The sequence below is a fragment of the Phoca vitulina genome, unplaced genomic scaffold (assembly GCF_004348235.1).
Source record: "Phoca vitulina isolate PV1807 unplaced genomic scaffold, GSC_HSeal_1.0 scaffold22, whole genome shotgun sequence".
Classification (NCBI taxonomy): domain Eukaryota; kingdom Metazoa; phylum Chordata; class Mammalia; order Carnivora; family Phocidae; genus Phoca; species Phoca vitulina.
This window is the reverse complement of record NW_022589725.1, coordinates 43,567,521-43,581,659: the sequence shown is the minus strand read 5'-3', so window position 1 is coordinate 43,581,659 and position 14,139 is coordinate 43,567,521. Positions and strand designations below refer to the sequence as shown.

At 47.4% G+C, this 14,139-nt stretch overlaps 1 protein-coding gene across 10 annotated transcripts in view; it reads left to right on the top strand.

The window, feature by feature from the left end:
* Positions 1-14,139, top strand: part of ST6GAL2 (ST6 beta-galactoside alpha-2,6-sialyltransferase 2) — an 83,399-nt gene that overhangs the window by 33,723 nt on the left and 35,537 nt on the right. For all 10 annotated transcript variants that reach the window (XR_004301191.1, XM_032419212.1, XM_032419214.1 and 7 more), the window contains one exon: positions 12,134-13,135. Coding sequence is in view for 9 of the 10 variants with exons in the window: in XM_032419212.1 (XP_032275103.1) it covers positions 12,190-13,135 (946 nt within the window). In the remaining variant the exon portion in view is untranslated. The remainder of the gene's footprint in view (positions 1-12,133; positions 13,136-14,139) is intronic.

The following is a 14,139-nucleotide window of genomic DNA, read 5'->3' as shown; positions in this document are numbered from 1 at the left end:
GACACTTTCTCTTAATAATGTTTTAAAAGTTCCGTTCTTAAAACCAAATTTCAGCAGTGTTAAGGCTGTATTACTAAAGCCACTAAATAGCCTTACAAAGCAAACTATTACCATTTTTACTTGCTCAGAAAAATATTCACCATCTATGATTTTCCCTGGCACCTCTACATCTGCCAAGGTGATTTTTTTAATGTATATATAATGGGATCATCTTTTTGATTTACACACATTTTATAGGACAAAAAAATCAACTAAAATAACTCTGATATAATAATGGAATCTAAATATTTATAATTATGTCATGAAAACTGAATGAATTTGTAGGACATCTAATTTTAAGTGTCCCTACTAATGCATTTTTCTTGGGTATTTTCAACAACCCTGGGAGGTAAGGAGAGCAAGCATTATCATTGTCCTCACTTTGACTGGCTACAATTTTACCAGGTACTATCCTAGCTCCAACACATGCTAATGGTGGGACTTTTAAGTAACTTCACTGTGACTCATATTTCTCATCTATATTATGGGCTTCACCATAGTTCCTAGATCATAGGTTTTGAGAGACACTGAAATAACCACTGTTCAGTACTTTAGAAGATACCACGAATGTCAGACAGATGGAGGTTAAATTATTACATGCATTACTGATGGCCATGCATAATTTGTGCCTGGTGTGGGGAATACATTGGATTGCCAATCCCCCACCTTTCTTCCTGCAATTACCAAATCTAGACTTAGGGCCAACTCAGTTTGGTTCTACAGAGATTCATACCATGATCCTTATTTGTCAGTGGCCTGGGAACTCCTAGTATGTGGGAGAATTAAGAGGTGGAGCAGAGACCAAAGATGTTCCTCTGGAGATGTCCCTCAATTTAGCCAACACAGGACTCAGAGAGACTCCATCTTCCCGGGTAGTTAGGAGTAAACAAGATGGCACCCATCAGTGCTTAACACAGAGCCTGGGGCCACATGCAGTAGCTATTTTTAGATACTACTTACGGTAGCAATAATAGAAACTTTATTTGCATTTTCTCATTAAAATATGTTATTCTGTATCAACCTGTTAAAGTTGGGGTTATTTTCATCTTCATATGATGAAGCTGATGATCCAAAATGCAAAGTAACTTGCCCCAAATCGCATACCTAGAAAGAGTGAGGGCCAGAATCTCAGTGCTTTTCTGTGCTTTCATAAATCAGTATAGCTATAAGTTATTCTTTTCTGGATTGATGATGGTGTCACATGAGAGTCTTAACCAAGCTGGAATCCAGTATAGAATCTAAATGTTAGATTTATATTTTGTGCTAAGAGAGTAAGCAGGAATTATTGGCCAAAGAGATTAGGAAATAGAGATGTAATATAAACACAATTAATGATTTCTCTTTCTTATTTTTCCGAGTCTTATAACAACTTTTCTTTCTTTTTTTTTTTTTTTTAAAGATTTTATTTATTTATTTGACAGAGAGATAGAGAGAGAGCACAAGTAGGCAGAGAAGCAGACAGATGGAGAGGGAGAAGCAGGCTCCCCGCAGAGCAGGGAGCCCGATGCGGGACTCAATCCCAGGACCCTGGGATCATGACCTGAGCCCAAGGCAGCTGCTTAACCGACTGAGCCACCCAGGCGCCCAACAACTTTTATTTTTCAACTTTTGTTGTATGTAAAATTGTTATGTTTAAATCTATTCAGAGAGAGAGAGAGAGAGAGAGAACACAGGGGCACCTGGGTGGCCCAGTTGGTTAAGCATCTGACTCTTGGTTTCAGGTCATGATCTCAGGGATGTGAGCTCGAGCCCCATGTTGGCCTCTGCACTGGGTGTGGAGTCTGCTGGAGATTCTCTGCCCCTCCCCACCCCCTGTGTACGCTCTCTCTCTTTCTCTCTCTCTCTCTCAAATAAATAAAATCTTTTAAAAACACAGAGAATACATAAGAAGTGAGTTTATATACTCAGATTTAGAATCTATTAATATTCTGCCTTGCTACTTTGGATCTTTTCTTTATAAGAAAGGACATTTTTTAAAAACAAACTGAAGGTTCTAGAGGGGAGGGGGTGGGGGGATGGGTTAGCCTGGTGGTGGGTATTAAGGAGGGCACGTTCTGCATGGAGCACTGGGTGTTATATGCAAACAATGAATCATGGAACACTACATCAAAAACCAATGATGTAATGTATGGGGATTAACATAACAATAAAAAAATTTTTTAAAAAAAGTTGAAAATAGAGCCACCCTACAATCCAGCAATTGCACTGGGTATTTACCCCAAAGATACAAATGTAGGGATCCAAAGGGGTATGTGCACCCCGATGTTTATAGCAGCAATGTCCACGATAGCCAAACTGTGGAAAGAGTTGTCCACAAACAGATGAATGGATAAAGAAGATTTGGTATATATACACAATGGAATATTATGCAGCCATCAAAAAGAATTTTTATTATGTTATTAACATAACATAATAAAAATTAAAAATATATATATATACTAAAAAAAAAAGAAAGGACATTTTTGAGCAATGATGCAAGTGTCCTCTGTCCCTTCTACTCATCCAAGTCTCGGTCCTTCTTCCTCAGAGGTAGCTACTAGCTGAGGTTTGTACTGGCCTTTTAAAATCTTACATAAATGGTACAACTCTTGTGAGTTTGCTTCTGCAGCTTCTGTTTTTTCCCCCAGCTTTCCACTTGAGATCTACTGGTGCGGATCTATGGAGATGGATCTAAAGCAGTTAGCCTTTTTTATTTCTGTGATTTGTTAAGATGTGGCTCTTGCCACAGAAAACACTTTCTTTCCCTTGATGGGCAAAACAAGTGGCCCGCAGGGCCTTTGAAGTTTTCTGAAAGGGGGTTCTTCTAAGCGCTCTTTCTTCCTGGGCTCTTGTGAGAGCCCCATTGTCTGGACTGAAGAGACATGTTGGACTTTGAATCTACCCCATGCTTTTCAATCGTTCACTCTTGGTGTTCAAGAATTCAAATCTTAATTTCCCCAAGAACTTCATTCAGTTCCCCCGAGGGTAAAGTATCATAGGATATATAGTCAGCCTGACATTAGGTCTAATAAATATTTGTTGAATTATAGCAACATAAATTAAAATAAAGTAACACGATGAACCATTAGAAGATACTTTTCAGGCATCCAGTTCCTGACAGGTTCTGCTTTTTGTGACTGTGACACCAGAGGGAGGCCATTATTGAGGCGGGGTTTATTCCACACTTATTAGCTTGAGTCAGGTGCTAGGGTTTATCTAAACAAGGACACATCCGTTTGGAACCATGTAAAGAGAGGGATGCCTACTGGTGAACCTTCAAGTGTATATACATGGGGCCAATACTCATACAGCGAAATCCATGCTGGTTACACCACCTTTTTACTTTTACAGACTCTCAAAACTGGGATTAAAAAATTGTATTTATGTAGCTTTCACTTTGGGCCAGTCACGTCACACGCGGTGCCTTACTCATTCATTTCACAGAGCCGTGAGGATCTCGGCAGTGTTATGACTCACACTGGATAAAGAAACTGAGGCTCAAAGGATTTATCCAGGACAACACAGCTGGCGAGCTCTGAACAGGCTGTCTGACCACAGGGCTTCCCGGCCAACCATACATTGCCTTTCTTCCTCATAGGTAACATCACCACTATCACTCTGCAACACTGGGTAGGCCACGGAAGGTGGCCCTGACTTGTCCCCCGAATGGTGCCGGCACTCCCTTGCCATCACACATGTGTCCCTGCCAGCCCCCACTGATGCTCTGGACCCCTCTCAGGCTGGGATGGAGTGGCTCCATCTGGTACAGAGGCCTCCCTGTAAGAGCCACCTGCTGATCACTAACTGTGATCTAGTTAGTGCAGAAAGACAAGGGTTTTGGAACAATGTACATGAAGCGGACCACTTAGAGCTTCAGTTTCTCCATGTACCGAATAAGAATAATAATATTTACTATGGTGTTGGATGTAAAGATTACACTGGGAATGAAGAATTAAAATGAGCCTTTTACCCAGAAGCCCACTTATGTTTGCAGGAACAGAGTAGAACTTTCAAATCTCAGTGGCAGGTAGGCAACATTTCATCTTCTTGACTATTAAACATCACGGCTGAAGCTAATTTACAGCTTCAGTCATGAGCCTTGGCATATTATTGGTGTAAAGTGTAAATATTTGAATGTTAATTATCGTAAAACAAACAGGCCGCTGTGTCCAAAGCAGATGAGTGCTGTTTCAGGAAGCCAGCAGACCCTAGCTAGTCGGCAGCTTGTGTTGTCTGTACAACCAGTAATAGACGTCTGGAATCATGTCCACCTCCCTCTGCCCCAGCAGCACCTGGCACCTCATTGCAGAAAGTTCTGAAAGCTAAAAGCTGCCCAGAGTGGCTCACATATGTGAGTCCTTGCCTTTTAAACTATTTCCCATCGGCCCTGCCACTTGAGGAAAAATCTCTATTGCTGCAATTATGCGCCCAGAAAGAGAATACCATAGTCTTCCTAAGATTGGCCCTCCTTGTCCAGCCTGAGCCCTCCATTCCTTGTCACCTGTCTTTGCAGCATGCAAATTCCCACCCCAGGCACACTTAGCCCAGTTGTTCCACTGGCTAGAAATGACTAACTCCCTTCCATACCAATGTGGGCCTCCGTGTCCAACCCTCGTCCCCCCTGCACCGGTTTAAAGTAACCCAAGATTACTTTAATATGTATCGCTCCTCTGTACACCCACCTATCCTGGGACAGAGAACCAGGCAGTCAGAATTGTGGTCTTCCTACCTAGATAACAAATTCCTTGAGGTTCTTGGACCTTCACACCTGTAGCCTCCCTGGAAATGTTAGCGAATTGGCATCCCGGTCTGACCGGGCAAAATCCACTCAGTTGGCAGGCCGAGGCTAAGCTGTCTCTGATGATTGCCGAGCAGGTGGATTCTGGGGAGGTGTGGATTCCAAGGCCTGACTAGGAAGACCAGTTTCTCCAGCAGACAAAAACATGTTAGGGAAAACGGGATGTTAGGGGATCACACAGCCCAGTCAGTGTTGGGAGCTAGCCTGAAATTTGGCAAAGTACTTTATGGCAGAGACGAAAATATCTCATTAAAATTTCAAGCATGGTGCAGCATCCCCTGGTTTTGTGATCTAGTTAGTGCAGAAAGACAGGGGTTTTGGAACAATGTACATGAAGCGGACCACTTAGAGCTTCAGTTTCTCCATGTACTGAATGAGAATAATAATGTTTACTATGGTGTTTGATGTAAAGATTACACTGGGAACGAAGAATTAAAATGAGCCAGTGCAGATGAGGGGCTTGATGTAGTGCCTGGCCCATGGTAGGCATCTGATAAATGATGGCATCTGGTACCACTGCTGCTGGTTCATTCCATCTCCCCGACCACTCCTGACTGGTGTTCATTATACTAACCTAACCATATGGCAACAGGTTACATGTGCAGGGCGCCCCCCGCACACTCCTGCTGGCCTGGGAAGGCCCGCAAGCAGTGCATCCCCTCCCTTTGACCCCAGCCAGGAGCCCCAGCGGGGCAGTCTTACTTATTTTGTTTTATGAATTGTAGTCATTCAAGTTTCATTGATTTAAAATATTCATCAGGAACCTTCCATGGGACCACCTACACTGTTCGCTGGGAATATGAGACTGAATGTGATGTGGTCCCACCCTCAAGTAGCCCCCACTGTTCCCCACTGAGATTATTCAAGTGTCTAAGTTTTGCATCAACCCTAACGAAGCTGTGGCACTGGGGTTTTAAACTCAGGCCGTTGCCAAGCGAGCTCATTCGAGTTGGCCAGCCCTCAGGGAACAGTGTCCTTCCTCACACAGGGGATGGCCACCTCCATGATGGAGCCCGGCGGCTCCTGGTCCCAAGGAGACATGGCCTGAGCCGAGCCGCCTCGCCCGCGGGGCTCACAATGGGCCAGCCGGGCTGCCCTCGTAGGACAATGAAGCTGCCGCTCTGCCAGGACCCATTAGAAGGCGGGCAGCCCTCCCGCCACCCGGCCCTACTGACGGGGCTGACCTTCTTTCTGTTCTTCTGGACATTAGCTTAAGAATGGGCTGAGACCGGAGCGGGAAAGAATTAGAGAGGGCCCCCCCCCGCCCCGCCCCGGCATCCTGCGTGCGGCAGTCTGGAGGCTTGCTCGCATTTACAGAAAATGAGAAAAGGAAAGAAAAGGGATTATTTGTGAAAGGAGCCGTTGGGGCTGTGAAGAGTAGAGGCATTCCAGCTGGGGGTGGTACCTCCCTCTTCTGCAGCCTTGATGTTTTCTTGGGTGTGTGACAAGAGCTAATTTTAGGAAAATGAATCTGGGAAGAAAATGACTCCTGAAGGCTATTAAGACACATGAGTGTCTCACTCTAGCTCACAGACTAAATCTTCTTTATTATATCAATGTTCACGTAAATACTTAGGTTTAAGATCCTTTAGACAACTTCTACACCAAAAACAGACACGAGTGTTTCTCAGAGCAACAGAAAACCCGGCCAGATGGCGGCTGTAACACACACATCCATCAAAGTGGGTTAAAAAAATACTCTCCATTCAGGAAAACCGGTGAGCCAGCCTGTCAACCTCCGGGCATAAGAGGGACGTCGTTCAAGTGGCAAAGGCCAGAATTAACTTCTCTTTACCCTTGAACAAAATGAGACGCTGGCCGTATTAACCCTTCGCTGCATTGTTGTCAGGTTCATCTGTGGCTTGCCCTTCCCTAATTTCATGTGACTACTTGTAATGAATGGTACCTTTTGGAAAATGTGATGTCTCTCTGAACGATTTCAAGGAGAATTAACACTCTTTTGTATTATTTTGGACATCCATGCAGAAAAGTGACTCATTTCTTTGAGAATTAGTGCCTAAGAGGCACCGAAATTCCTGAGCAAGTGGGACAATCAAAATAATTTCGGGCCGTGGATCATTTTTTCATTGTGTCTGGGATCATTGCTTTAGTGTTCCCATACAGGTTTCCTAGAGGCTTGTCTAGAAAGGCCACAGAAAATGGGAGAAAAGTGGGGATGGACAAACAGTAGTTCAAGTGGGCAGAGAACACCCATCTACTTGGAATGCAAACCTCAGCGCGCGGCCAGGTAATAATGTTAGCATTGCTATGGAGAGAAGAGAAGGCCACAGCACACTGACTGTGCTTCTTATCCTGCCAGTTCTCTTCCCAGGGGAAAACTGGCAGGAACTCAACCGCCTCAGTCACTTAAACTAGCCCCAACGAAGCACACGTGAGCATGAGATCTGGGAACACTCTGTCATTGGCACCTGGGGACAGATGATTCGCCTGATGCACCTCTTATGTCTCCCTGATGCAATTTATATCACACCAGCTAATGATGGGATAGAGCAATGAGTATACATTACTTTGCTTAAGCTATATCATTATAATATTTCAGATATACCACATTAGAGGGGAAAAAATATGTTTGTTTGTTTGTTTGTTTGTTTTCCTTTTTCTGTTGCTTAGCTGAACCTTTCTTCCTATTAGGCTGTATGGTCCTTTTAAGGACAAGAATGACCAATGGATATAGCATTGACGATATCCTCCATCTCTCTCTCACCTGGATTTTTATAAAGATGCTGATGATGGGACCCATGATAGGTAAAATGATTTCTGTAGCATTTTGCTGGCAGAGGATTTGCTCTTGCCTTGCGATTTAATCATTTTGGAGAATGTTCCTTTAATTGGCAGCAGAAGGCTTGCCGTGACAGAGGTTGCGGGGAAGGCTTTTGGATTATTAAAAGTTCAGCCTAATCATGAGTTGAGACAGTGATCCCACTCCTTTCTATTATTACTGTGCACCAAAGGCACAAAATCTTACCTAATGAAAAATCCTCCTTATTGCATTGGGATCCCTAGTGCTTTCACGGTGCTCAGAGAGCTTCACAAATCCCACCCTTCTACTTCCCAAAAAAGTGGGCAGAGAGAACAAAATCTGCCCCAGGCTCCTGGCCCCACCACAGCTCCTTCTCTCCTGCTTTTCCCTTTTAGGCTCTTCTTTTCTCCAGACCTGCTCTCCCTCCCTTCCATGTCTGTCATCTCCCCACAGAGAAAAAAAAAAGTCTTCACTTGCTTCAGCTGGGAACTAGGCGTTTCTGTATAATGAAGTCTGTATGTCTGATACTCCCACTCTGAAGTTCCAAAGCAGCTAAGGGTCATCTGTCATCCGGCATGGGGGGAGGGGAGGCAGGACCCTCAGCTCTGAACCCCAGGCCCAGAGGTTTCTAGGTCCTCCCCAAAGGATCAAGGCTTCCTCGTCATCATTTCCCCCACAGTAATCCTGTGCACACCCCTCCCCTTCTGACTCTGTGTTTTAAAAATAGTCTCTCAAGCAAATGCTGAACAAAGAACCTCCACTCCCCATTCTTTAATAATCCACCAAGTAAGCGCCCAGAGCTGTTGCTCAGTATGGGACAACCAAGTAATGAGGATTTCCAGCCAGAAGCAAAAAGACTGCATTTTAAATTAGCAACTACAGCCTTATTGTGGTATAAGAATTTGTCTGGTCTTTTTCCTCGGTTCCTGGCATGGGGCTTCTAAAACCCTGGCAATTTCCTGAGTGACAGGAGTGTCTTTGTTATGTTCATGAGGTGACTCTTGGTGGGTCCCTGCATAGCTTCAGGATGGGGGCTGGTCACCAGCAAGACCTTGGGCCAGCCTGACCTCTGGGGGCAGAAAGGAGACTGGGGACTGAATTCCATCACATGCTTAAATCAATGATTCAATCAGGCATGCCTAGCAAATGAAACCCCAGGAAAATCTCTGGATGCCAGGGCTTGGTGGAGCTTCATGGTTAATGAGCACAGTGACGTTGGGAGAGGGTGATGTTCTCCGACACCGCAGACAGAGGGGAGAGAATCTGTTTGGGACCCACCCCCCAAGGCCTCGAACTTCGTGTATACCTTACAAAAAACCCCGTAACCATTAGTATAGGGCCTTTCTGAGTTCATTCCGGCTAATTATGGAACCCGAGGGGTGTCATGAGAACCTCCCAGATTGCTGGCCAAGCGCTCATAATTATGCACAGGTGGCCTGGGGTTCCCACTTAAGGCTGAGGTCTGAAGCACAGGCAGTCTTTTGGGACTGAGTCCTTAACTCGTGGGCCGGTGCTAACTCCAGAGGTTAGCGTCGGAGTTGTACTCAGTGTGCTCAGTTGGGGTGAAGACAGAATAACTGTCATTGAGGGTGATTTTCTGATTTCTAATAGAAATGTAGAAATCCTGGAAACAGCTTCTAGATCTTTAGGTTAGGTATTACAGTTTGAAGCACGTGCTCCGGGGTGGGACAGGTTTAGAAAGATCATTTAGTGGATTCTTCCTCAAAGTGTGGTCCCCAGACTGTGCACGTCTGCAAACTGTTCATTACCAGCTCCTGATGAGATGTGTACGGAACTTGGTAGTAAGCATTTAGCATCTCTTACAGCAATCGGGCCTTGCCAAGACATTCAGGAATGGAAATATAAAAGTATCAGATTGTGACAGTTTGGAGGGGTAAAAATGATCCTTCCCCACAGATAGTTTAAGGAGCCTTATTTGTAGCTTCCATTGGTATGATCGAATGGAGTCAGCACTTAGTGTTAAAAGTGTGAGGGCTGGAGTCAAGCCGACGGCTGGCTACCTCTGTGGCTTTGGGCGAGTTACTCAATCTCTCTGAGCTTTTGTTTCCTCATTTACAAAATGGAGATAGCAGTATTTCCCACCTCGCTAGGTGCTGAGAGGAGCAAATGAGGTACTGGAGGAAGAGTGCTAAGCACGGGGTGTGGCACATAGGTTAACTGCTGGCATTGTTTCTTCTATGTAAATTTCTTGGCATCAGCATGTCTGGCTTGGTGAATGCATGTTCCGTACATGTGTGTTTGATTTTTGACTGTAAATGAAACCAACGGCCTTGCCTTTATGCAAATACAAGGGAAAGCAAACACTTTTTAAAAGCCACAACTTATACATGTAATTGAATATAGCTTTTCAAATCGTCTCTGAGAAGCTAGACTCTCATTTCAAGGATGCCCCAGTGTTGGAAGCATCTGGGGCACTTCTCATTTCACATTTCTGTTAGCGCCTGTCGCAGTGGTCTATTCTGATGTAATAACAAATCGCCTCAAAACCTAGTGGCTTAGAGCCACCATCTATCACTATCACTCTGGTTCTGTGGGCAGACCGGGCTCGGCCGGGTTCTCACTGGGGGTCTTCCCTGCAGTTGCAGGCAGAGGTTGGCCAGGGCTAGGTCATCTGAAAGCTCAACTCACCTAGACATGCAACAGGGCGTCTTCACTCCTCATGTTTGGTGCGGGGGCTGGACAGCTGGAACAGCTCGGTGCGTCTGGGCATCGCTCAGTCCATGTGGCCTTTCCACATGGCGAGCTTGGGTTTCCTGGCTGCATGGTGGGCTCAGGTCAGAGAGATGTCTTTGTTGGTGGCTAGCTTCCCCCTGTGAATGAGCATTTTAAGAAGCATGCCTGAGCCCAGTAACTGATCAGAGCAGTTACAGAGCCCTCCCCAAAATGCAAGGACAGGAGCCATAGACCCCACCTCTCAATGGGAAGAGAGTCAACGAATCTGTGTCCATATTTAATTGGCTACAGAGCCACAAAGCAAATGTGGTTTTCTTACATTGGCGTATCTTTTTAACCACCAAAGACAATGTGTAGCTTCCACGGTAACTAGGTTTATGTAGGTATCACTCACTTTGATAGGAGTTACCTGAGTGCAAACCCCAGCTGTTGCATTTTGGTCACACCTCACATGCCTTTGAGTTTTAGTAGCATCCATCAGCCTATGCTAAGGAAGGAGTATCCCTCTGAGTTCCTCCCAATCTACTTTGAGTGTCTGATTTCTGCTAATGACCCCCTTGAGCCCTGTGTTGCCTCCCTACACTCCTCCCTGTCCCCCTTACCTGCTACACAGAAATCTGAAAGTCCATGCAACCAGCACAGTACGCCCTTGCTCAGAAAACTTCACTCCTCCCCATTTCTCACAGAACCTGTGGCTCTGACATCCAGATAGGTCTGTGAGGTCTCCCATGGCTGGAATGGCATCACTGTTAAGTTTTCCCTACTTCCAACCCCATCACCCAAACACACAGCCTCCAGCCCCCAACACACACACACACACACACACACACACAGAGGCTCATGTCATTCTTTTAGCCAGTATTTATTCAGTGTCTGCCTGCGTTGGGCCCTGTGCTCATTGTTAGGCTCCAGTAAGCTCCAGTATTATTACACATGCCTTATATTTTTCCTCTTTGGGGGGCTTTGCTTACATTCCTGAAGGTTAGGTACATTTCTTATTACTGTCTTATCCCACACAGCAATGTAGCAATAAACATGGGTTGCAGTAGTGTATGAAGGAGAGGTTCCTTCTGTCTTACATTTTATCTTATACTTTTCATCTCCGCCTCCATTGTCATCCTTTCCCTGTTGGAGGCTCATCTAGAAACAGCAAGCTCTCTCCTCATCTCCTCCTTTATTTGAAATGTTAACATACTTCCCTCCTATTCCATCAGAGACTCATGATGGGGATGAAGTAGGAGGGCATTTATCTGAGTGTAGTTTTGAAGTCCACAGGCACTCTGGTATAACACTGGCCCACGGCCACAGTCTCTGAAGCATTGCTTATTCAGGATCATAGGTGGACTTCTGGTATGTTCCTGGCAGCCTCCAGGGCCTGGGGGAGACCATGAAGAATCTGATATGGTTGTCAGCCCTTAGAAACTGAGCCTTTGGTGTTCTGATAAAGCAGGGAAGAGAGGGCCAACTCTACTTCTTAATTCAGCTGTTTTGCTTTACCAAATGGAATTCTATAAAGGCAATTGCAGAGAGAGGTTGTTGGGATGGGCCCCAATTAAGCAGCTGTCAGGGTGGGGAGGTGGTTATACCTCCAGAGGTTTTCCAAATATACGGCCACTCCTCCACCTCTCTCCCAAGACTCTCCGTGGGACCCCTTGTCTTGCAGAGAGGTCCGGTCTGGGGAAGGGGGGGTGGGAGGGGATGTGACACTTGAATTTAGTCAAAATTCTCAGATGATCCTGGTTTCTGATGCCCCTTTTAACCCTCCCCTGCAGAAGCGCTGCTCAGGCCAGACTGTCCCCAGCGCCCACACCATCGGAGCAGGTGACTTCAGGTGGCTAACTGTAGACCTGGCTGTTTTTCAGGTTCATTCGGCCTCCCACCGCTTTAGGACACAAGGTGCTGACCCCAGGGACCTGCCATGAAACCACACTTGAAGCAATGGAGACAACGAATGCTTTGCGGGATATTCGCTTGGGGGCTCCTCTTCGTGGTGATGTTCATTTACTTCACCGACAGCAACCCAGCTGAGCCTGCGCCCAGCTCCTTCTCCTTCCTGGAGACCAGGAGGCTCCTGCCCATGCAGGGGAAGCAGAGGGCCATCATGGGCGCCGTGCAGGAGCCCTCCTTGCTCCAGAGCGTGGGTGCACACAAGGGCCTGCTGGACGGACGCCCGTCAGGCCCCTTCCACAGGGCGCCGGGCGACCTGTCCCAGTGGGCCCAGGTGCAGGATGGGTTTGAAAGTGACGAAGAGTTCTTTTCATCCCCGATCGGGAGGAAATCGCAAAGTGCTTTCTACCCGGAGGACGACGACTACTTTTTTGCCGCGGGTCAGCCAGGGTTGCAGAGCCACACTCAGGGCACGCCGGGAGCCCTCTCCCCCCGGGACCAAGGCCGGTCGGAGGGGGCTGCACAAGCCCGCCAGGCGCAGAGAAGGCGGGCGGGGAAGAGGCAGCGGAAACCCGGCGGGAGCCTGGTGCTGGAGGACGGCGACGACGGGGACAGGCTGTACTCGTCCATGTCCAGGGCCTTCCTCCACCGGCTCTGGAAGGGAAACGTCTCGTCCAAGATGCTCAATCCGCGGCTGCAGAAGGCCATGCAGGACTACCTGAGCGCCAACAAGCACGGCGTGCGCTTCCGCGGGCGGCGGGCGGCCGGGCTGAGCCGCGCCGAGCTGCTGTGCGCGCTGCGGAGCCGGGTGCGGGTGCGCACGCTGGACGGCAAGGAGGCGCCCTTCTCGGCGCTCGGCTGGCAGAAGCTGGTCCCCGCCGTGCCGCTGAGCCAGCTGCACCCGCGCGGCCTCCGGAGCTGCGCCGTGGTCATGTCGGCCGGCGCCATCCTCAACTCCTCCCTGGGCGAGGAGATAGGTGGGTCTCGCCACCGTGCGCATGCGGGCTGGTGGCTGCGCCGGTCGGGCTCAGCGCCCGAGGTTTCGGACGCCAGCCGGGGAGTCTCCCTGGGGCAGAATGAGCCTGTTGGAGGTGCCAGCAGAGGTCTTTTTTTGGGGGGGGGGGGGAGTGGAGATTAGAGCAGAGGTGTTTCCCCTTCCAGCTGGGTGTTAGGGGAGTGGGAGGCCGGCGCTGCTCAGAATTCGTCTCCTGCAGACCCTGTGTTCTACGTGGACAGGCTCCCAACCTCGCCCACAGAGGCCTGATGAACCCATACGTGGTAGGATCATGGGAGAGGAGCAAGAGGACCAGAGAGGCAGCGACAGTTCTCCAAAGAGAAGTACAAATGATGGTAATTTTAGTTAGCCCAGGGACTCAATGGATGTTGTGGGCTCAGAGGAGAGCCCTTCCGGTCGGAACAAGGAGTTCTGACCTCGCACTGGTTGGCGAGGTGCCAAGGAAAAAAAAAAATGTGAATCAGACACAGCCTTGGCCTCAAGTCCCAGTGGAAAACAACTGTGTCTACTACATTCTCACAGTAGATGGTGTTAGTTATAGCTCATAACTCACCTGGAAGAGTCAGGAGCATTGCCCACTTGTTCGAAAGGAATAACCATTGTTTCTTGGGTCCATTAGTGTTATGTGTTCCAGAGGAATGGCTGATAAGCCAGAGCCGTCTTGAAATAGGGCGATGCCATTGTAATCAAGCTCCACAACCCAGACCTCCTCTCAAATGTTCTTGGGAATGAAGCTGAATGTGAAATTTTTAAAAAGTCAAAAAAAAAATAGGCACGAGTACAGGCTTGAGGTTTAGGGTCCCAGTATCCCTGTGCTGACATTACAGCAGGCTCGTAATAACACTGTCCACGCGTCACATGCCGCCAGAGCTGGAGCGGAGCAGTCTGCAATTGATTAGGGAAGAACAGTGGTTTTAAGCTCCCTGGGGTGAAGTTCTTCCCCATTTCCGAGGACCATTATTAATA